The sequence below is a fragment of the Diceros bicornis genome, chromosome 14 (assembly GCF_020826845.1).
Source record: "Diceros bicornis minor isolate mBicDic1 chromosome 14, mDicBic1.mat.cur, whole genome shotgun sequence".
In the NCBI taxonomy this organism is placed as follows: Eukaryota; Metazoa; Chordata; class Mammalia; order Perissodactyla; family Rhinocerotidae; genus Diceros; species Diceros bicornis.
Window position 1 is genome coordinate 43,312,056 of NC_080753.1, and position 24,799 is coordinate 43,336,854.

The following is a 24,799-nucleotide window of genomic DNA, read 5'->3' on the forward strand; positions in this document are numbered from 1 at the left end:
CTCGTAGACATCCTTTCTGACCTTGGGGATGAGTTTGTACTTCACCCTCGAGCTCCTCCCCTTCCCAACCCACAGTAGGCTCCACCACTGATTAGCTCTGACACTGTGTGCTTCCTTTAACTTCTCTAGGCTCGTCCGCAGAACTGAGCCAATCGAATCTACCTCCTGCAATAGTGAGCATCAAGTAAGAGAATGCACGTGACAATATTTTGTCAGCTGTGCAGAACCATACAAATATCTCTGTACTTAGTCTAGCGGTTTAGGTTATATCTTTAAAACTTATTTTTTTATTTTAAAAATATAATTTATCAGAAAGTTCTTAGTGGGCTTACTCTTTGTTTTGTTTTAATATTTGAAAAATTGGACAATTGCTTATAAGAGACTTGCAGATCCAAAAAATGCCATTTGGCGAAGTGGTTCCTTTTGGCCTTGCTGTGTCAGGTCTTGGGGGGCCCCCTGGATGTCAGCAAACCGACCTTGACCCACAGCTCAGCAGCCATGGAATGGCTGAGGGGCTACGGAGCAAGGACAGACAGACCTGCCTCCTCCTGCCCTCAGCTTCCACTGGAGAACACTGTTATTTATTTCCTCCTGGCCTTCAGCTTCTTATCTCCTGCCAGCATCCTTTCAGAGGGAATTCCTGCTCCATACCTCCTGATTTTCCTGTTTACTTTCTTTAAAATTGTCATGGTTTTGCATTTAAGACCACTGTAATCTTCATTATATCGTGAACAGTCACCAATTCAAAGAAATCTCAGGAGAATTCGTATTCTAAATTCATACAAATGATTTCTTATAAAGTATACATTAATTTTTTTATTTTTAAAAATGTACAGAAAAAGAAAAAATGTACAGCAACTCAAAATAGAGTAACAAAAGTATTGCCTTCTAGAAATTCTCAGGCTTCTTGTTTTCAAGGAGAAAGAAGGATTTATAGTTAGTGTCTCCACTGTTTATATACTGACCTCCCGGAATGCTTTAGAAGGTTAATCTTTTCGATCTGCCCTTCAGACCTTTATTTTTTATCTGCTAAGGAAGGGTACACTTTAGCCTATCTTTATGTGAATTATCATAAATCTGAATTAGTGAAACCTCAAACAATGACACTAGGCTCTCCTTTATACATGTGACAAAATGCATACCGATATAAAGACCTAATAAAAGTGCACTAACAGCCAATACAACAAATGGAAGCAATTTCCCTCTCTCCTGCACACAATAGCCCTGATTAATCAGCACTGAAAAATAAAACACCTTTTTAGTGGTTTTTGTTCACCTTTAGTTTTACCTGTAAGTAGTACTCATTTGTGAAACTGTCTTTCTGAACACAATGCTTTCAAAAATGACTCATCTGTGACTCAGAAAAACCGGCAATCTCTGTAACTTGTAATCCCATGCAATTTCTTCATTTTCTCTTGTTCCTGAACACACTTACAATTTGGTTTCAAAATACCACGTGTTAAAGCACAAACAAAACATCACTTAGAATCATAAAGAAGCTCATCAATGCATCACAGTCCTTCCGTTCAAACCTATAATTCCGTCTCCTAAGGCTCTGATTCTTGACCTCTAGGAAATTCAACCTTTCTCTTCTTGAACAATTACTCATTAGAGGGACTAAGTGAATGATTGCTCCTTGAAGTCCAAAAACAATTTCCAAAGCCGTGTTGGAATATTCGTATTCATCACATCACAGAAAACATCTTTTGAAAACACTGCGTGCATTTTCTTTAGTTTAATTTGTATAGTCTTCTCACTTCCAGCAACCAATTTTTATTTTAATCAATTATATACTGAAAAGTTTTTAATGAATTTTTTGTCCTCAGAAATTCAGTTTAAATTCAAAAGATCTTTTGCTTTTCCCTTCTTTTAAGGCACAGCTATTGCTGGGGGGGTGGGGAGGGTGGACAGAATAAGCTTCCTTATTTGTTCCTGTCATTTTTTAAAGGCCCCGTTACTTTACATTTCTAACCCTAAAAAAGTCTCATTGTCATGAGACCCAGTGTCCCCCCAGCTCTGGCCTTCCAGAGTACTGTTGTCCAATAGGTAGTTTCTGTGTAAATCCAAGGTATTATCTTCAAAATTTAAACCCCGCTGGCACTTATTTGAATTTCTTTGTCTAGAAGAACCCTGGAGAAATAAATAAGTGGAAGCTTTTAAATTACCTTTTTTCTCCTTTGACTGTACCTGAGATCAAATTCTTAGCGCTCTCACCACCACATGAACACCAGGACCTGTGGGTGGGAGTGCACACGAGGTATGCTGGGCTTCCCATGACAGTTGAATAGATAAATAGATACCTCTACACGTCACCTCTATCCACCCTCTCCCTCCTCCTGCTCCTTTCCCCCATCTTCTCTTTCATTCTTGGCTCTTCTTCCCTCCGTTTAGTGTGAATATTTGGAGATTAACTGAGCATGATCAACATGTCTAATTACTCACCTAATGATATCAACCCAGAGTCACAAATTTGGCCTCCTAGAGTGTTGTGGGGCTGAAAAGAGGGCAACTTCGTTTTTTGAATTAGTAACTAGAAACCAAAAAAACAATGGCTTTCCATGTCATCAAAGGACACTGTGGTAGGAAGGATATCAATGGATTACAATGAGCAAAACAGGTACTGAAGACAAAGCATTGGCAGGATCTAGAAACAACATCAGCCTTAGCTAACTGAATCCAATGCTGCTTTGGCTCTGTGGGGTCATGAAGCAGAAGAGGCAGCTCTATAGGATCTTCGTGGGGGATCAAAGTCGAAGGCTGTCCTTCCTCTCTGAGGCTCTGTTGTCAGTGTGGGGCCGGATACTCCAGGACACAGAACTGGAGACCTTCAACCATTCTCTTTCTCAGACTGCTCTGAAAGTGAATCTACTGGATAGTGACATTCATATTTCTAAAATTAATTTATACTGTGATATATTTATATCTCTTTTTCCTGTCTTCACCTGTCTTTGACAATTAGTGAATAAATCTTTAAATCTTAGAAATCCTCTCTTGGCTGATCGAAGGTACAATATTAGTTATATGTGTTACATTAAAAAGAAATATATTGCCCTAAATTGTGGGTGATAAAACAAACGGTGGTACATCTACACACTGAGGTACTACTCAGCAATGAAAAGAAATAAACTAGTGATGCAGGCAACGACATGGATTATTCTCAAATGCATTATGCTAAGTGAAGGAAGGCAGACTCAAAAGGCTACATACCATGTGATTCAACTTACGTGACATTTTGGGAAAGGCAAAACCATAAGGACAAAACACATATCCTTGGTTGCCAAGGGCTGGATAGAGAGGTTGACTACAAAGAGGTCTAAGGGACCTTTTTTTGTATGATGGAACTCTTCTATATCTTGATTGTGACAGGGATTACACTATTGTATGCATTTGTCAAAACTCATAGAATGGTACACTAAAAAGGGTAAATTTTACTCTATGTAAATTACACCTAAAAAAAAGAAAAGAAAGAAAGAAAGAAATTTATCTAATCCATCAAATTTATGGGTTTATTTCTATATAATTACAGAACTTTTTTGTTTTGTTTTGTTTTTTGCTGAGGAAGATTTGCCCTGAGCTAACATCTGTTGCCAATCTTCCTCTTTTTTTGTATGTGAGCCGCCATCACAGCATGGCCACTGACAGATGAGTGGTGTAGGTCCATGCCCAGGGACTAAACCCAGGCCACTGAAGCAGAGCATGCCAAACTTAACCACTAGGCCACTGGGGCTGGCCCATGAGCATTTTTTTTTTAAGTCTAATATTTAGGTCCTCTTGCCACCAACTTTCATTATAAACCAATTATTCCATTCAAAGAATTAAGGAATTAGGGGCCGGCCCGGTGGCGCAAGTGGTTAAGTGTGCGTGCTCTGCTGCGGCGGCCCAGGGTTCGCCAGTTCAGATCCCGGGCGCGCACTGACACACCGCTTGTCAAGCCATGCTGTGGCGGCGTCCCATATAAAGTGGAGGAAGATGGCCACAGATGTTAGCCCAGGGCCAGTCTTCCTCAGCAAAAAAAGAGGAGGATTGGCAGATGTTAGCACAGGGCTGATCACCTCACACACACACACAAAAAAAGTCAAAGAATTAAGGAATTTAAGGCTATTTTATATAATAATAGGATAGATTTCAGTCTGGTCCCTTACCAACTCATGCTATTAACAAACTCCTCAGTCAAATATTGGGACCCTCCACAGTCTTGCCACATTTGCCACACCTTTCTCCCCTAATTCCCCCACAGGATCCCTCTTATCAGGTGGAGCTGGTCTAATACTCAGAGCTCATTCCTCCATCCATGCATTTTTCCATGTAGTCGCCCTGTCCAGGAATGCTTTCCTTTTCCCTCCCTTCTTCTTCCTCTTCACCTCACTTCTATCATCAGTAAACACCCAGGATATGAGCATTGTCCTCTGTGCAAAAGAAACAAAGAATAAACTAGATGTAAATCTTTTCTCCAAAGAGCTTACAGACTAGTCATATAGATCTAGGAAATAGGATTTATGCCAACATTTTAAAATTGTTTTGACAGAATTATTTCTGAATTTTATTTTCTTTAAATTCATTGGGGTTATCTAATTTGTTGATATTGAATACTTATTACTTTGTTAATAAGAAGGGAAAGCAGAAATTAAGGGCTTAATAAATGGTTTGGACCAGAAGTTGTCAGACTTTTGGAAGTGACAGCTAGGCATTAGGATGTCAAAAATTAGAAATTGTCAGTATCAGAAAGGAACTGGTGGGAGGGAGATGCCCTGTGGAATCCCATTACAAATGGCAGACACATCCATCTCACTCTATGTGGATGCTCTCATTCACAGTAAGAATCAAGCTGAAATATCAGATCAACTTATTGGATAGCACAGGGGAAGTTTACTTTTGGAGAAGCGTAATCAATTGCAATGAGAAGATCCTAGGAGGGAAAATATAACGTATCTCAAGAAGGCTTCTTTTCAAATCCAGCTCATTTTATTTTTCATTTCATGTTTCATTTCAAATCCAGCTCAGTTTATTTTCATTCTTTAAGTCAGACAATCTCTTGGTTGAGGAAAAAATGTTCTTTGTTTCTTACACAATTTCCACTAACACAAAAGGAGACGTTTACTTAGGTTTATTATTCAACGAATAACAAATCAACATTGCTCACAAATTTCAATACTAGCTGCTTTTTAATAAGATCTATTGTGATACATATTATTGGAGATAACTTGTAAAATAAAGAAAAATACAAAGGAGACGTAAAAAATAACCTATTTTCCCACCATCTAGATATATCTATTATTAACATTTTGGAGTATATCTTCCTAGTCTTTTGTTTATATACATATTATATATAATAATTGGGATCATATTATATATAAGATTTTGGTAATCTGCTTCTTTCAACTAATATAATATCATAAAAATGTCCCCATGGTAATTAAAATTCTTCAAAAGCTGGACTTTTAATATGGTAGCTATAGTATTTCATGATACAAATGTATCAAAGCCTATTGACATCTCTTTCTAATGGTTCACTAGAAATAATATTTTTGTACAATTATTGTCTACATCTCTGATTATTTTCATAGAAAATATTTCTTTAAGTATGATATTAGGGTATAAATCAAAGGGTATAAATATTTTTAAGACTTCTGATACATGTTGCCAAATTGCCCTTCTTGAAAGTTGTAACAGTTTGTCCTGAGAGTGTAGGAGTGTGCCTGGTTCTTTAACAGCTTTGCTGCATATTAGAGAATTTATGTTAAAAAAGATACATTTTGGTCAAAGGTGGGACAATTTGGATATCAAAAAGAAAAATGTTTGCTATCAGTTGTAATACATCAAATACATAGCAATCTATGAATTCCTAAAGAAACACACACAAAACATCATTTGTCACCTTTTGGGGATTGCTAGGACACTTAACTTATTATCCTAAAAATATTTTTTAAAGAGATAAAGCACATATTTGTTCTTTCTTTCCTCTATGAACTGTATTTCAAGCCATCTAAATAGATTATGGAGGAATCCCAGGTAATAAATGTAGAAGGGATAGTGGAATTTACAAAATCATCATTTTGCAATGCTCATGAAATAATGGGTGGAGACAATGATCATCAGTGGATGTCCAAATTCTCAATAAGAAGTTATTGGGGAACTTCATAGTGCAGGGATCCAACTGACATCATGTGAACCCACCAATAGATCTTAGTAAGTCTCATCAGTAAGATGGGACAGCTAGACACATATGCCATGGGAGTTGATGAATAGGAAGTATACAGCACCATCTATGAGTAGTCTTACCAAAAAAATTGAACTGGAATCTAATCAACATCTCATCTAGTCTAGATCTTACTACTAGTTTATAGAAAATGCAAGGAATAGAGGAACAAGTTAAGCAACACCATGAGGGAGTAATCAGCCCAAACCCAGGATGTGGAAAATTCTGTAGGACAAATTTCAACAAACAAATAGTATTTGTGGGCTGAAGTGCTGGGGGGTATGGTGTAATCAAACAATTGATGAAAGAAAATTCTGTGTAGAAGAATCCCCGCTTTCTAAAAAAATGGAGCAAGAATAACAGAATGAGAAATTCTTATTTATTATATAATGGAAATACAATATCATCCAATGAATATTATATGCAAACTCTCTTTTTTGATGGTAGATTATTCTGGATATTACTGGGTTTGCTTCAGCCAGAATTTTAAATGTTTTCTCTATGTTTTTGATTTTCTAGTATTAGTTTGCTACTTTAATGTAAAGCATTAATAAGAAGTCTTGAAATAGTCAAGATCACTGCTTGTATTTGAAATTGCAAGGCTAATTCAAGCACTTTGGGTAGTAACCACCAGATGGCACCACTTTATAGCTTTTCTAAATCCAACATTAAACAGTTCTTTAGGCTTTAGTAGAAAGAAGCAAGAATATAACATTATCTGCTCATATCATTTTTCTATAAAAGCATAGCTCCTTATTAAGTAATTTTCTATAATGATCAACTTTTAACTTTTATTGGCAAACCTAAATCCTGGTTATGAGCCCTTGTCACTAAACACAGCTGTTATCAAGGATTGTTCAACTAAACATTTTTCTTAAGAACATTTAGCGTTCTCTCACTTTTGAGATTTTCCCAGGATGTATGTATATTTGACAACTCTATTTCATATTGCACAGTAGTGAAACTACATTTCTTTTTTCCCTCTTAGATTGTGACCTTCTTGGGGACAAATATAACTTTATTTCTCTTTGTAATCTTGTGCTTGGCAATGTGGGTTCATGGTAGATGCTCGGCACATGTCTACAGAGAGAAACAGTAGAATCAGGAAGGGTATGAAGTGCATCCCTGACTTTACATTTCACAAATCCGAGCTCTTCCTGCCATCACTGTCTTTCTTGCTGAGATGTGACTTTTTTTTCATTAATGCAAGTAATAGCTCTTCTGGCTAAATCAATTATAATTGTCCTCCACATGGTGGTCTGCAGAGAAAAGCAAAAAGTAAACACCACTGCATACATGTGTCTGTACCTTAATTTGTTTTTCAGTACCAATAAGTCTTTATGCATTCGTTGTATTTTTTCAGGGAAAAAAGAGAGGAGAGGGAGAGAGTTGGCATGTGTTACAAAATGACAGAAAGAGGGGCTGGCCCCATGGCATAGTGGTTAAGTTTGGCATACTCCACTTTGGCGGCCCAGGTTCGCAGGCTCAGATCCTGGTGCAGACCTATACCACTCATCAGCCATGCTGTGGCAGCGACCCACATACAAAATAGAGGAAGATTGGCATAGATATTAGCTCAGGGTGAATCTTACTCAAGCAAAAAAAGGGAAGATTGGCAACAGATGTTAGCTCAGGGTGAATCTTCCTCAGCAAAAAAAAAAAAAAAAAAAAAGACAGAAAGGAAAGGAAGTTCCCAGTAGAGCAAAATCAACCGTTTAACAAATACACTCCAGTAATGGGGTCACTAAAGCCCAAGTTCAGTAATGAGGGGAAGGGGAAGAGGAAGGGATCGGAGAATGAACAGACATGCTTTCCTGTTCTCTCTACATCTCTCTGCCTCCCTCCCCCATAAATTCAAGATTTTCCACAAAGCTTTGGTTTCAAGTAGTAAACACGGTTTTACATTCATTTGCCTCCTATTGAACAATTTTATGGCCACTTTGACCTAAGTTTCTTGCAACAACATAAATATGAATGACATAGATATACATTCATCTTCTTTTTGTCAGTCTCCCACAAGCACTTTGTCAGTCTCCCACAAGCAGGAAAGCCCTGCCACCCCCCTGCCCCCACTTCTCTCTACCCTAGATTGGAGATTAAATAGATTTGGTCCATCCATACAGTAGTATGTGTGTTTCATGTGAATTGCAGCAAGAAATGGGCTTAACCAGCAGGATTGGGAATGAGAGATGGAGTGGTCCTAGTTTTTTCAGGTTTTCCATACAAATTGTTCAAGAGTTATGGAGTCACAACAAGACTTAAATGTGTATGAGTGTGTAGATTGGGGCAAAGAGGACACACCTTGATTTTTGAAGTTTTAGGTCTTTCTAATCAGTGGTTTCTCTGGCAATACACTTCTATCTCACTGTCATCTCCTTTCTTGAAAAATAATTGATCTTCATGTTCAAAACCAAATGCTGCTTTGCTGTGGCAACTTCTTATTAGATTACTTAATTCTATAAACAATTTTAGAATATCAGTAAATAGAACACAACTGTTTTTTTTTTTTTTGGTAAGGAAGATCAGCCCTGAGCTAACATCCATGCCAACCCTCCTCTTTTTGCTGAGGAAGACTGGCCCTGAGCTAACATCCGTGCCGACCTTCCTCCACTTTATGTGGGACACCACCACAGCACGGCCTGCCAAGCAGTGCGTTGGTGCGTGCCCAGGATCCGAACCCGCGCTGCCAGCAGCGGAGCGCAGGCACTTACCCGCTGTGCCACAGGGAGGCCCCAGAACACAACTGTTTTAAAACAGAATTATATGGTATCTTCCTTACCTACTCCAAGAAAACCAGTCATTTTCTTGGGTGTTGAATTATTACATTTCTGTTCACTTGGTAGTCAGAATAATGCCCCCCACCCCAAAGAAGTCTACTCCAATCCCTGGAACTGTGAATAAGTTAGGTTATATGGTAAGGGGGAATTAAGGTTGCAGATGGAATTAATGTTGCTCATCAACTAACTTTAAAATAGAAAGATTATTCTGGATTATGTTGGTGGGTCCAATGTAATTGTAAGGGTCTTGATAAAAGAGAGGCTGGAGAATCAGAGTCAAGAGAAATACTGAAGATGCTACTTGGCTGGCTTTGAAGATGGAGGATGGGGCCACAAGCCAAGGAATGCAAGTGACCTCTAGAAACTAGGAAAGGCAAAGAGAAGATTTCCCCTTAGAGCTTCCAGGAAAAAAGCAGCCCTGCTGACACCTTGATTTTAGGATTTCTGCCCTCCAGAATAAATTTGTATTGTTTAAGCCTCTAAATTTGTGGTAATTTGTTACAGCAGCCATAGGTAACTGATACAGGTACCAAATACTTGAATTCAATCCCACGGCTTCCCTAAGTGATATCATGAAATTACCTCTATGTGCATGCTCATCCTACTTATCCACAACACTTATTACTTACAGGTTTTAAGGAGAAACATGTATTTTAAGTATTCTAATGACCAAAATATCAATCTCAATCCCCAAAAGAACTATTCCTGTCATGAGGAGCTCTAAATACTTTATAATAATTGTAGTTTTTCTTTCGAAACCAGTGCAAATCCACGGGATTGAGCCACGGCCCACACTCCCGCACTCTGTTGGTTCCTGTATTCCCATCCATCAGTAAACTGACCAGGGTTTACTGGGCTCACACTGCAACTACCACTATCCTGGGTTAAAACACCAGACAGGCAAATCACAATGTCAGCCCTCCAGGAGTATACTATTTGGTTACTATTAAGCATCATGACCAAATTAGAGAACCAATAAGAACTAAAACCCATGGCACTGGGTAGGGGTGATAGGCACAGCCCGGTGAGACCAGCGGACCAGAAAAGAGGGCACCTGAGTTTAGTCTTGAAAAAAGGACTTAATGTGAATGCACACCAAAGAGAAGAAAAGCTGAAGAGCATCCACGAATATGTGCATGGACTGCAAACTCAAAGCCTTTGAGGCCGCCGCCGGCGCGCTCCTGGGGGCGGGGGCGGGGGCGGGGGCGGGGGCGGGGGCCGGCGCGCACCGGACGGGAGTCGCCGCAGCCGCTCCTCTGTCGCCTGGCTCCGCGCCTCAGCCCGGCTCTGCCGCAGCGGCCGCGACGAAGGGCCGCCGGAGCGCGACTCCGGAGCCCCAGGTCACCGCCCGGTCGCCGGAGCCACCACCAGGCCTCCCCGAGCGGCGCCCACGCTCCCGCCGCGCGGACGCCGGGACCCTCCGCCAACCCGCAGCCACCTGCTCCGGGCCCGAAGCCAGGGCACCATGCGCTCCGCGCTGGCGCTCTTGGCGCTGCTGCCGCCGGCGTCGCCCTCCCACAATATGCAGTCCTCTCCTGCTACGTCGTCGTCCTCCGGGAATGCAGGCCCGCCCAGTCATACCTCAACTAATTCAGACACATCTTCAACATCTGGCAGTACAATGGTGACTTCAAACACAGTCAAACAAAGTGAAAGTATAGCATCCAGTGATAGAATGGGGACTTCAGCTGTGGTGAGAGGAAGCACAGCTGCAGCCCCCAGCAGCTCGGGGGTGACTTCCACCCGCCCAGCAGAAAACAACGGCAACACCCAGTGTCACAGATGGGAAACTAACCTCAAACAACTCGATTACAACTACTAGTGACCCGAAGGCCACACTTACACCAGCCTCTACCCCAGCAAAGCCTGAAACCACAAGCAGCCAGAATGGAGCTAAAGATACAACTGGACCTGGAGCCCAAAGTAGCCACGACGTTACCAGCAAGGGAGAGAGCTGAGCGTGAAGGGAGAAAGTCAGGTGACCTCTAAACCTTCTACTCTGAGTAAAGTCTTACACACCACTTCTGCTCTTCCTTCCTTGACGGTCTTAACAAGCACTCACCGACTGACTACAGGCTCTGTTACTACGAAGCGTGCGGAGAGCTCTTCCGAGGAACCAGACAAAATTACTACAGCTTCAAGTAGTGCAGGCACAACAGCAGGTCCCACCTTCACATCTCAGGGGATAACTACCACACTAACTACTGAATCATTAACAGCAGATCCACAGACCTCCAGCAAAATGCCAGCCGTCCCTGAGACCTCCTCCTCCGTCCCTGAGACCTCCTCCTCCGTCCCTGAGACCTCCTCCATCCCTGAGACCTCTGCAACCAAGGCTTTGCAAACTATAGCCTCTTCACTGAGACCCATGGCCACATCCCCTGTCAGAGGACCCACAAGCTCCAGCAGTCAGATGGCTTCAACTGCCTCCACAGGCTCCAATGTCCCTTCTTCCGTCTCAGCTCCTCGAGATAACAGGGTACAGTGCAGATCTGATGAAGAGCTGAATGACGAGAGGCTCATCCTGAACCTCACGAAAACCAGCCTCTGTGGGGAGAACCCTTCAGATGACAGACTGATCACAATTCTGTGCCGAGCAGCAAAAGCCACCTACAACTCAGCTCAAGATCAGTGCATTGTATACCTGATACCCATTCCAGAAACCCAGGCAGTGGCAATCAAAAACATCACTATACGCACACACCTCCTTCCCAAGGACCTGTATCTACTTCTGAAAGACAAATGGGATGACCTACAAGAAGTGGGAGTCAGTGACATGAAGTTTGGGCATCAAAGACCACCAGAAGAGACTGAGGACCGGTTCAGTATGCCTCTCATCATCATTATTGTCTGCATGGCATCCTTCCTGCTCCTCGTTGTGGCCCTCTGGCTGTTGCCACCAGCGCCTCTCCCAGAGGAAGGACCAGCAACGACTAACAGAGGAGCTACAGACAGTGGAGAATGGTTACCATGACAATCCAACACTGGAAGTGATGGAGACCTCATCAGAAATGCAGGAGAAAAAGGTGGTCAACCTTAATGGGGAGCTGGGGGACAGCTGGATCGTCCCTCTGGACAACCTGACCAAGGATGACCTAGATGAGGAGGAAGACACACACCTCTAATCAGGTCTGCTGGTGGCCTCCAACAGTGCCACAGAGCTCCAGACTGAACCACCTCAAGTGCCATTTGGACAGGGGAGGAAAATCCTTCCCATTTGAGGGAAAGACTGGGGAGGAACAGCAGACTTAGAAGGTTCCCTCCTCCCAATCCCCACAGGGCCTTACTTTTTCCCTTTTCAAGCTGAACAAATCACATTCTGTCTAGATTCCTCTTGTAAAATAACCCACTAGTGCCTGAGCTCATTGCTGCTGGAAGATGAGAGGAAGGGAGATCAAGAAAGAGCCATATAAGGGACTCATATGATCATCTGGTAGAATCCCTTCATTTCACAGATGAGAGGACTGAGGCCAAAAGAGGGTAAGGTCAAGGGCACACAGCCATTTGGTGACAGAGTCAGGATGAAATCAGACTCCTTCATTCAGTCCAGTGCTCATTTCCACCACCACACTGCTGGAATCACCTGCGCCCTCCCTCCTGAGGGGCCTCCCTGAGCTGCCCTGGGCAGGGGTTGGAGTCAACAGATGGGATGGAAGGAAGAGCGGGGCCAGATCCTGTCTCAGTGGAATCTGATGACTTGAAAGTACAGGTCCTGAGTTTTCTATCTTCTACCCCAGCCTCGTCTGCCAGTGTTCTTGTCCCCTTTGTTTTTCCTCCTTCCTTTCACTCAATTTTTATTCCCACTCTGTCCCCGGGCCCCTGGGACCAACACAGGGCATTCATGGCCTTGAACCCCTTTTTCTGCATTCTGGTTTCATCGGATTTGCTTAGTGAGATTGGGACTTAACCCACACAAGACTCCCAGTGTGAAACAGGTCTGCTTAAGGGATCCATCTCCAGGTGAAGAGCGAAGGGGAAGCCCTTCCTCCCAGGATAGGTCCTGGCCCATCACCCAAGGCACTCCTTGAAGAGACTCCCCAAGAGCTCCTTTGGCCTCCCATTCCCATTGGGGACTAAAATCTGCAGCAGCTGCTGAAGGCAGAGTGTTCCTACTTTGTTGTTCACTGCTCAGCCGATGGAGGTGAAGACTCAAGCTAGGGAATCCCCCGAGATCCAGCATGAAAGAGCAGCTTTAGGACAGATCTTCCCCAGGCCCCGGTCAGCAGAGAGGTAGCTTAATAGACAATTGATTGAAACAGCCAGGAAGGATAGGCTTTACTCTCAATTCCATAGGAAACTCAGGGACTTTTCAAGTTGCTGAGAGTTTTGTTATATTTGTTTGTCTGTTTAATCCAGCCCTTTACTGCCAAAGGCCAAAGCTCAAGTTGTTGGGAGACTTTCAGTTAGCTCATCTCACTGATTCCGATTCTCCTGTGCATAGGGTAAGGAAGGCCTAGACCGTGCGATGCATTTTAAGGTGCATAAGGGGCAGCCTGGGGACTAGCTGTCTGTCCCAGTAACCATCCACTGTTCTGGCGTGTCCTCTTCTCTGTATTCCTGGTGCGGCTGCCCAGTTCTCCTGCAGTTTCTGGTGGCATCTCAGGGAAACAAAATACTGTAGAGGGGTTTTGAGGGGGCTTAGCAGTTAGCTGCCAAGTAGAAGGCAACTGAGGACTGGGCATAGTGGGGTTTAATCTGATTTTCTGGGAAGAAGGAATCCTGTGTGGAATTTTGAACTTTGCCCATGGTGTCTATTGTTTCTGGGCATAAATTTCCTGGAACCAACTAGGAAGATGGGTGGAACTGCTTAGGAGAATGAAAATTGTCATTTCAGGGCAAAAAGCCAGAACCCCAGAACCTAGAGGCCCCAGCTGTGATAGTTCTGATGAAACAGGCTATCTGCTCAGGATAGCTTCTTTTTAGGGGAGGAGTTGAGGGGGAAGATCTATGTCCTTCCCTGGCTGCCTGATTCCTTCTTCATAGCCTTTGGCCTTTGACATCGTAGGGGAAAAGGAAGGCCAGGGGTTCAAATAGGGGCAGAAAAGGAAGGCCAGGGGTTCAAATAGGGCCCCCAGTGAGCTTCCCAAGAGTTAGATGCTAGGTTAACAAGGATCCAAAAGTATTTGCCCTGATTCTCTAGCACTTGGAGGTTGGCAGGGTGAAGAACAATGCCAGTTTGGGGGAAAATAAATAGAGGAAATCTTGTTATGCTGGGAGGAGAGCTGTTTGCCTCCTTCCTGCCCAAATTTGTTTCTTTCGACCCAGTGAGTTTCTATCGTGGCCTCTGTGGGAGAGACCAGACTGGATTACTACTCCTTTGCTGACTCTGAGTCACGTTTCACCAGCCAAGCTTTTAGACAGAGACAGCAAATATGCCTCTGCAAATGGATCAAAGGCTGCAGCCCCAAGGCCTCTTGGGGAGAGAGATGATGACTGGCAAGGACTAGAGAGTAAAAATTATGCTTGATCAAGAGTAATGAGTATGGCTCTGTCCAAGGAGAACCTTGAGAAGCTTTGGGCTGGTTCAGAGGTTCTTTTTTCTGGTGCACCCAAACTGTGTTATTCTAGCCTTTTAGGGCCACTTCAGAATCCATTACCTTGCTTTGGCTTGCTCCTGCCACTAGACATCTATGTCAGAGGCCATACAGCCATATATTGGAAAAGGTCACCTTCTTCCCACATCTTTACTGGGTTCTAAATGCTATCTGGTAATAAAGATTCTGGGGCTGAGAAGATAGAAGAGGGACACCAGGAACTCAGCATGACTTTTAAAAAGTTGTGCCAAAGAGAGATTACAAACTCTTTAATTCAAGGGCACACTGGTTTCCTGAAGCTGCATAAAAGGCCAGAAACCATGATTCTGATGATTGGACAAAATCCAGTGGGAAGCATGCAGTCATGTGCGTGGGGAGAGAAGCAGCAGTGCTTATGAAGGAGGTACAGAATATTCTCTGCATCATAGACAGAATACAGGTTTAATCTAGTCTAGACACAAGATTCCTTTATCCCCTCTTGATAAGGAAAGCTAGCAGAAAGTTTATTTAAACCACTTCTTGAGCTTTATCCTTTATGACAATATACTGGAGAAACTTTGAAAAACAAGTTCAAGCCGATACATATATACATATTTTTTGATAATGTAAATACAATGACCACATGTTAATCTACCCTGCACTGATTTAAGTGAATATACTTTGAAAAAACATTTGTTAGCTAAGAGAGATGGCTTCTTTTTTTTCTCTGAACAGGAATGTAAGTGTCTATTTTACTAGAAATAGGTTTTTGTTTGTTTAATTTTTCTTTAATGAAAAATAAGGCTGATGACAAAGTATTTTTCTTGCAGATCAGGCATTTTAATTTTTAAATATGGTTCTCACCCCCTCCCCAGCAAAGCCCCAGCCTATTACAGTAAGGGCTGGAGTCAATATGCGCTGGTTGGAAAGCGACACTCTAGTCATAGGAAAGGGTTTTAGAGACCGAGTCCAATCTTTTTTTTGTTTTTATGGAAAAATAACCTGAAACCCAGAAAGATAAAGTGACTTGGCCAAAACCACATGGTTAGTGACAGAAATGTGATTAAAACCTGGGTTGGAAGACTGTCCAGTGCTGTGTGCCTTGGAAGGAATCAATAAATTAAGGACTGCTAATTAAGGACAGGCACCAGAATAACACAAAGGACAGAATTCCCTTCTTGAATCTTATCCTGCAGCCAGGCTAGGGAGGGCATGAAGACAAAAGTAGGAACCTTACTGATCTAATACACTTCCTCTGATTTGTTTTGGTCTAAGACTTAAATGAGCAATTCTTTTCTGCCAAGAAACAGTTTTGAATGAGCTTTTACATATGGGTCTTCTCCTAGCAGGACTAAGGATCAAAGGGAACAAGATAGGGGAAAGCAGAATGGGCAGGAGGAAAGCAGTGGTATCTTTCATCATTGTTACTAGCATTGTTACTAGGTGAAAATCCAACACTGAGTGAAAGCAGGAGATTACTGTTTGGTGGGGGTCTTTTTGTTATTAGTGAATGTTAAACAGTTTGCCCCGGAGACTAGGGGACCATGTGTGTCTTAGTGGACAGGGGTCTGAAGTACACTGGAATTTACTGAGAAACTTGTTTGTAAAGACTATACTTAATTATTGCCATATTGCCATTTTCTTACAAAAATATATTTTGGAAAATTGTATACCGTCAATTAAAATGCTTTTGTGTAAGCTGGTTCAAGTGCTGGTAGAAAAAAAAAAAAAAGCCTTTGAGCAGACAACATAAATAAGTTGGCAGTCCAGGTGTAAGACATTAGAGAATGGGGAGGACTGTGGCAAGCTACAGAGCTTTTACTCTGTAAAAGACCTCATAAAAGGTCTTTATGTCATTTCTTTTAACACTGTGCTAGCCCCTATTCCCCCCCAAAAATATCTGCCAGCTGACTGGATACGAGTTTGAAATCTCTGGGAGAGGCAGGCTAATTTCTTTAGCTCTTTTAGTCTTTACAGCCTATCAATCTACCATGTCGAAATGTAATACCTAGAAGGTGAATCCCCAAGAAGATGTGTAGAATGAGGGGATCTTTATCCCTAGGTTTTTTCTGGAATTATTTTTTAAAGACCCAGAATTAAAATTGGAATTAGTCAATATTTTTTCAATTACAAGATAGAAAAGCAGAACTAAAAGGAGATAGCTTGAAAATTTAAAATTTAAGGTCAGAGCTTATTTGATGAATGTTCATCATTATAGGAAGGAAATAAGTGATGAATCAGTTGAGGAAACTTTATCATCATCAGACCTGGCACTTTGAGTCATGTGTTGCTTATGAAGCTCACTCCATCTCTAGTCACTAAGTGTTCCTGGATTCGTGACTGTTTTGTCATTCAACCATCAAACACTTTATTTTCCTTCCTCCTCTTTCCTCTGAGGTGTTTCAGAGGCAATTAAGTCTTGCTGTGGAATTCTTATTGCAATAACAAATGTCATGAAAATTGAACATACAGCTAATTTTACTTCTCATGAATAGAGCTCCCGTGGTTTCCCTTCAAGACTAATGGAGGGGATACATTCCATCCTTGTTCTCCACTTTCAGTTGCTGAGATTTACCTTCAGGGATCTAGCTTCCAGTCAGTCTAAATTTTTCATCATTGTGGGTTTATTTCATACGGCTCCATTCTATTGTTGATGGTTGATGCCTCGGGAAACACTGGAGTGAATGGCTATTTTTTTACTTATTTTTGGAACTGCATGTTCAAGAGAAGGTTTTCAAACCGTGATTAACCTCACTTTCTATAGGCCTATAAAAGTCCTCCCCCTCCTCCTCCTCCAGCTCCCTCTCCAGTGTATCAGTGCCCCACAAAACCTCCATGGAAAATCAGGGAAATTTCTTTCCAGGAGGAATAAGCAAGACAGACACTTCCTTTTTTCACCCAATTACTATAATGCTGTTTGGCATCAATTAATAAACAGAGTTTGAAAAGGAAATGAGAATTTGGTGAAAGTGACTGACTGAATTGTCGTGAAGTTTACACAGACGAGAGAAGATCCTATGAATTTTCCACTGGGTTACAAATACCATGCAATCAAAGCGGGCAGCGTGCCCACGAGAGCCCCTTAGAAGACAGAAACCACCATTTCATTAGGCTTCGTGGATGCTGCTGCTCTTAACATCCCATTCTGTCAAAAAGGTTTTGTTATTTTGTGCTCATTTCAGAAGCTGATGTGTAAATGGTGTGTATGTCTGTTGCCATGACGACCCAGCAGCAGTTGGCCTGGGCCTCTTAACAGAGTACAAATGTGCTCTTGAAGAGATGCTTGTCAGAATTTGCCAGACGATTTTCCCTCCTGGATTCACACAAAAGGTTTAGAAGGTTTCTAACTGCGTTTAGAGGAGAGACAGGCTGAAATTTAGCATTTGGCTAACATGAATGATGAAGCTCAAAGGCTCTGATCCCCTGCTGAAATAATCGCGTTCCAGTCTATCATTTCAATACTTTGGGGGGCAACTCTGTATAATTAAAGAGAAAGACCAAGTATAAATGCAGCAAAAAACCTCGATGATTACCGGAACTGAGGCTTTTGTTGACTTTTAATGTGACTCATAACTATCTCTGCATTTAATAAGAGGTCATTGTTACTCCCTGTGTTCTTGTTCCTATTTTGGCGTGTCAAATTTGTGTGTAGGTGCTGTACCAAGAGGAAAAAAACAACAATGCAAGCCAAGTGCGTGATCCCACAGGCCCCTTCTCCACACACTTTCTGGGCCCTGTTTTTCCTTGTCTCTGGTGACCAAAGAATTCAACTCATAGTCTTTTGTGCCAAGTTATATACAATTTTCAATGACTTAGGGGTGGACTGACAATTTTGGGGCTGTTTGAGGCATTCATTTCTCCTCCTTGTCCTTCCCGCCATCTGCCAAATCTCCTTCAGAGGGCAAATAAAGGAAGAGAAACACCAATTGATTAGTTCAACACTTAGCAGCAGCTCTCAAAAGGGTTTTATTAGAAAGATGGGGACTAGTGAAATGAGTTGTGGGAATTATCTGTGCTTCATGCCAACTTTTCTTCAGAATCATGAGTAATCTCTAGTTGGCTCTACTTATGGATAACTTCTGTTAGTTATCCCAGTATTCCATTAGCGTAGCTCAGAAAGTCAAATAAATGACAGCTTTTTTTTTTTTAATCTTCGTATGTCTCAAAAAGTGAGTGCTACCCGGAAAGTCAGGTTCAAAAGGCTCCAGGAAATTTCCAGGTGATCATAGTTTCATCTGAATCCTAGTTATGAGTTGCAACTTGACCCGTTGAAAGAAATATTAACTACAGTGGGATTCAGCCGCAAATGTCTGACATGTCTTTACGCAGTTTAAACCTTATGGTTCTTAGTTCCATCATCTGTAAAATGAGGGAGTTGAACAATAGTTCTGAGATCTGTTCCAGGTCTAAAATTCTGTTTGCCTCTGGGAATTCTGGAAAACCTAAGCCTCAAATGTGCTGATACATTTTAATGAATTAGGATTAAAAAAAATACTGGAGTTAGCCATGAGAGAATCATCAAAAAAAAAAAAATTAGCATTGAAGCCCCTTCCAGCCCCATATCTTAGGCATCTAAACCCACTTCTACCTCCACCTCCTTACCTAACCTGCACTCCACAATTTTTTTTTTTTTTTTTTGAGGAAGATGAGCCCTGAGCTAATATCTGATGCCAATCCTCCTCTTTTTGCTGAGGAAGACTGGCCCTGGGCTAACATCCGTGCCCATCTTCCTCCGCTTTATATGGGACGCCGCCACAGCATGGCTTGCCAAGCCGTGCGTCGGTGCACGTCCAGGATCTGAACCTGCGAACCTTGGACCACCGCAGCCAGCGTGCGCGCTTAACCGCTACGCCACCAGGCCAGCCCCTGCACTCCACAATTTTTAAAATGAAAAGCCAATGAAGAAACTGCAAGTTTCTGGCTTGAATTATTAGCTTACTTAAATTCAGGGTGACTATCTGTTGTAGAGGGATTTTAACATGGAGTGAGAGATTGAACTAGATGAACTCCAAGTACGTTTTAACACTCATTTTCTGACTTAAAATTTCAATGTTAATTGTACAATAGAACCAGTGCAGGGACCACCTACAGGCAAGGTCACACACTTGTGGCCTATGGTTGGAACTCAGCCCACAAATGCTTTGTTTGGCCTGCACAAGTGATTTAGATTTTTTAAAACTTTCGTTACCAGCTTTTAAAAAATGAAGATTTTATGTTAAAAAAATCCAGATTTCCAGCTCCTATTACCTCCTGATAACAGTCCCCTGGTGCTGAAGTGGCTGCCCCTTTAGATAGGGTGGGTGCTGTGCACCTCATTCTCCACCATCCCCACCCTGCTGTGGCCTCATCCACCCTCCCTGCCCTGCCCCTTTGACAGAGGAGTTGTAGACACTTGACTTACTAGCTAGTCAAGGACCACCTGCTGTCTTCAGACCACCATGGAAGAATCACTGTTCCAGGGAAAAGTTATTGAGGTTTCAGAGAATATGACTTGAGTATTAGCCAATCAAAAGTTAGAACTTCCTTTGGGGATCTATACTTTTTAAATGATTTTTTAAAGAGAGAGAGAAGGAAAAAAGCAATCTGAACATAGATGACAGATATTCAGTAGGTGGGATGCTATTTTCACGTATTCTAATGAACACCGCCCTCTGTGCCCGAGAGCATTCATTCTGCTGCTGCTCACTTCTCTGGAACAAAAGGAGAGAAGTAAATCAAGTGCTTAACAATGGAGTGCAACTTAACCAGATCACCCTCTGCTGATAAGAGAATAACTGGTGGTCCTGGATCTCCCCTCTATGTTTTAAACAGATTTATTGAGATACAAAACTTTCCCTTTTAAAGTGGACAATTCAGTGATTTTTAGCATATTCGCAAAATTGTGTAGCCATCACCACTATCTAATTGCAGAATATTTTCATCACCCCAAAAAGAAACCCCTTTCCCATTAGCAGTCACCCCCTTTTTCTCCCTCCCTCTCCCCTAGCCCTAGGCAACCACTAATCTGCTTTCTATCTCTATGGATTTGCATAGTCCAGACATTTCACATAAATGGAATTATACAATATGTAGCCTTTTGTGTCTGGGTTCTTTCACTTAGCGTAATATTTTCAAGGTTCATCTCTGTTGTAGCATGTATCAGGACTTCCTTTTTATGGCTAAATAATATTCATGGTATGGATATACCACATTATGTTTATCCATTTCTCAGTTGATGGACATTTGAGTTGTTTTCACTTTTTGGCTAATATGAAAAATGCTACTAATGAACATTTGTGTACAAGTCTTTATGTGTACATGTGTTTTCATTTCTCTTGGGTATATACCTAAAAGTGGAATTTCTAGATCATATGGTAATTCTATATTTAACTTTCTGAGGAACTACCAAATTGATTTCCCAGTGGCTGTAGCATTTTAGATTCCCACCAGCAATGTATGAGGATTCCAATTTCTTCATATCCTTACCTACACTTGTTATTGTCTGTCTTTTTTAGTTTAGCCATCTTAGTGGGTGTGAGCTAGTATCTCATTGTGGTTTTAATTTGCATTTCCCCAACAAGATATGACTTTGAACATCTTTTCATGTCTGTATTCGCCATTTGTATATCTTCTTTGGACAAATGTCTATTCAAACTTTTCCCATTTTTCAAGTTGGGTTATTTGTCTTTTTGTTGTTAGTTGCAAGAGTTCTCTCTATATTCTAAACACAAGTCCCTTGTCAAATATATGATTTGTAAATATTTGTCCCATACTGTAGGGTCATCTTCTATTTTCTTAATAATGTCCTTTGAAGCAAAAAAGTTTTTAACTTTGATGAAATCCAATTTATTTACTTTTTCTCTTTTCATTTACACTTTCAGCGTCATATATAAGAAAGCATTACCTAATCCCAGGTCACAAAGAATTACTCCTATGTTTTCTTCTAAGAGTTTTATAGTTTCTACTTTAACATTTAGGTCTATGGTCCATTTTAAGTTAATTTTTTTACATGGTGTGAGATAGGGGCATGTAATCTGCTTTTGATAGTTAAGAACTTGTTTCGTTTGACTTATGCTCCAGGCTGTGCTTCATTAAGGAACAGAAAATATGAAAATGTAATGTGCATGTGGATTCTATCCTAAGGGAAAAAGCTTTGCTTGGATTCTCAGTGTGATAAAGAATGATACTATGCAATTAACCTCATGCATTATAGCGTAGCATAGGTCCACCAGAGTTCCTTGAGAAACTTTTGCTTTGCAGAAGAGCAGATTAAAATGTGGCTCTATGACTATGTGATATATTCGAGAGTTCAGATGAAAAATCCAAAGTAATGTGGCCGTGATGCATGGAGTCCTGGCCATCCCTGTCTCATCCCCAGTATGGCACCCAAAGACTCAAAGTCTGGATCGTGGCAACTACTCCTCTCTGAGAGATCCTTTTGACCCCTAAATCTCTCTGTGTGTAATTATGTATATATGTGTATTCATATGTATATACATATTCATATATGTATGGTGCCCTGCATGTATACATGCACATACATGTGTATATATACATATATGTAACGTGTATGCATACATATATACATGCCTGTGTTTGTATACACTCAGTTCCTAACATAAAATATTAAATTGTGTAACCACCATTTCTATTGGCATTTCCATCCAGCCTTGGACAGCAAAAGTCTGTGTCCCCCTTGTTCCTCGTTTGCTTGGAGACAATTGAGCAGGGCCCCCTAGGAAGTATAGCTCTTTCCTTAATCTGTATTTTCTCCCAGAAAATAATCTATTTTCTCCCAGAAAGTAATCATGGGGAATTTCTGGAATTCTCCACTCTGTTAATATTCCTTGTTATCTCATGAGTTAGATAAATTTTATGGGAGAGCTTGAGAATGATACCACTCTCTAAAACATGGTTTCTGTGGGAAAATCTATTGTGCCTTCTGAACAACCGATTTACAAACATTTGGAACACAACTTATTCACCATCTAGGGGCTGTCTGGGTGGTGACTAGTTTTATGGTTTCTTACTCTTCTTTTAGTTTCATGGTTTTGAACAAAGTTCAATCACAGTTAAAATTGAGGAACTATTCCTTCTAATTCATTGGTATTTTTGTGAACCTTGGAATCTGGCAGAAGTGAATGTTTCTGGGGAAATTTGGCCTTCAGAGCCTTAAGATGACTTCTGAGATTAGATTCCTTTTATTTAATCCACCAAATTAACACCTCAGGTTGAAGTATCTAGGAGTGAGTCACTGGAAGAGGGCAAGTGAATTCAGAGAAACCATTAATCACGGTAAAGGTTGACAGGCAAAGCATGAGGTAAAGAATACGGTATTTTGTCTGACCTGCCACAAGGAAGCAGGTCTTCTCTTATTTTTGACACTGGCCATAGTGAGCTACCCTTCCCTTTGGGCTCCCTACTGCTGATGGTGTGCCTTCTCTCATAAGGCCAACGTCACTGGTGCTTTCTAAGCCAACAGCAGCAGGATGCCGCCAGCAGGACCCTGTACATTAATCAGAGCTCCATTCACTGCTTTTTCTTCCTTCCCCGAGGTGAGGCAGCAGCAAGCATGGACCAGAGCCATCCTGAATCAGTGTCCTGGTTCCATCCTCAGCAAGCTGCATGAGCTCAAGCAAGTTATTTAACCTCTCCTTGCCTCGGTGTCCCCACATACTAAGTGGAGGTAGTTAGTACCTGCTCCACTGCCAAGAGCAGTGCTTTTCGAGCCTTGCTGCATGGTGGAATCATTGAGAGGATTGTTTTTTTTAAAATTATGATGCCTAAGCCCACGTCAGAGTAATTACATCAGCATCTCTGGGGGTGGGAACTGGGGAATAGTTTTTTGTGTGTGTGAGGAAGACCAGCCCTGAGCTAATATCCATTGCCAATCCTCCTCTTTTTGCTGAGGAAGATTTGCCCTGGGCTAACATCCGTGCCCATCTTCCTCTACTGTGTATGGGATGCCACCACAGCACGGCTTGACAAAGCAGTGCATTGGTCTGCGCCCAGGGTCCAAACCTGCGAACCTCTGGCCACCAAAGTGGAGCGCGTGAACCCAACCGCTACGCCACCGGGCCAGCCCCGAGGGAATAGTATTTTTTAAAAGCAGGCAAGCTTGAGAATCACTGTCCTGGAGGAGTAAATTAGATGGGCATGTGAAAAGTGCTTTGATGCCTATAAATACACAAATTAAAGGTGGAATTATCATCTTTTACTCCTGTTAAACTGACCCTCGTGGAGCGCCTACTGTGTGCAAGGTACTGTCCGAGAGGAGGCAAAGGGGACTGAAACCTGATCCTTGCCCTTGGGAATTTCCCTGCCCAGAGGCTCGCCATATGGTGGAGGAGATGTGTGTACTCTGTTATCTTAGTTGTGTATTATAAAAGTATAACACAAGTTGGGTTGTGGTTGAGGGCCCGCCCTTATCACTGCTGCTATCATTGTACCTCTCTGCTTGTCAGTGTCTCAGCAGACTGAGCATCCTGAAGGTCTTCAGGACAAAGGCCATGTCCTACCTACTCTGGTGTCCCAGCATCGAGCAGTGTCCTTCGCTGGGAATGAATAAAGTGCTAGTGGGGCCCGAAGGAGGAAGGGAGGGAGGGTCATGTTCTGCCCGGGAAGATTGGCCATGGCTTCATAGAGGAATTGACATTTCCACTGGGCCTTCAAAGGATGATATAGGACTTTCACAAGGAAAGGGATATGATGGGGTGGGGAGGAGATGAGCTAGCGAAGAGGAGGAACACAGGTACCAAGGTGCATGATTTGTTCAGAGAGTGGCAAGCAGTCCCAGTGGCTAGAGGACAGGGAACATGGTGTGAGTGACAGGAAGTAGGGTTGTGAAGGGCCCTGAATGCCACCCACAGCAGCTGGAACCTCGTTCTCTAGGCTGGAGAGTGGGGAGCCACCAGGAAGTTTTGAGCAACTTGTGACAGAGTTCTAGAGAGTTGTGGAAGATGGCAGTAGGGAAGGTGGACGGGCAGCGGGAGACATGAAAGCAGAGAGACCAAGTAGTGCATAAAAGAGCTGCCGCGGGTCTGAGAGCAGGCGCGGGGGGAGAGGATGGACCGCGGGGAGAGGTAGGACTTGGGCCAAGGGTAAAGAATATCCAAAGGTGGGACAGGTCTGTCGAACAAGCAAGAGCTTTGTATCAAAGTGCAACTTAGTTTTCTCCTATTGTCTCTTTGAACTTTATTGGGGGTGGAAGGAGGGAGTTTTTCTTCACTTCTGGATAAAGATTGGGCAGCCCATGCGTGGCTTCTGTTCACCCTCAGACAAATCCTCTAGTCACGTATAGTTATAAAAATAGGCTCGATTCAGGAAGTAAAATG

The 24,799-nt window shown here is 42.1% G+C and overlaps 2 protein-coding genes across 7 annotated transcripts in view; both read left to right on the forward strand.

Annotated features, from left to right (window-relative positions):
• Nucleotides 1-24,799, forward strand: part of RIPOR2 (RHO family interacting cell polarization regulator 2) — a 217,861-nt gene that overhangs the window by 11,594 nt on the left and 181,468 nt on the right. The window lies entirely within an intron of this gene.
• On the forward strand, nt 2,704-12,677 carry LOC131414217 (podocalyxin-like). The gene is given in 5 exon segments (XM_058555444.1): nt 2,704-2,875; nt 10,137-10,716; nt 10,718-10,919; nt 10,922-11,859; nt 11,861-12,677. Coding segments are annotated over 5 exon segments (2,130 nt in total). The 3' UTR covers nt 12,099-12,677.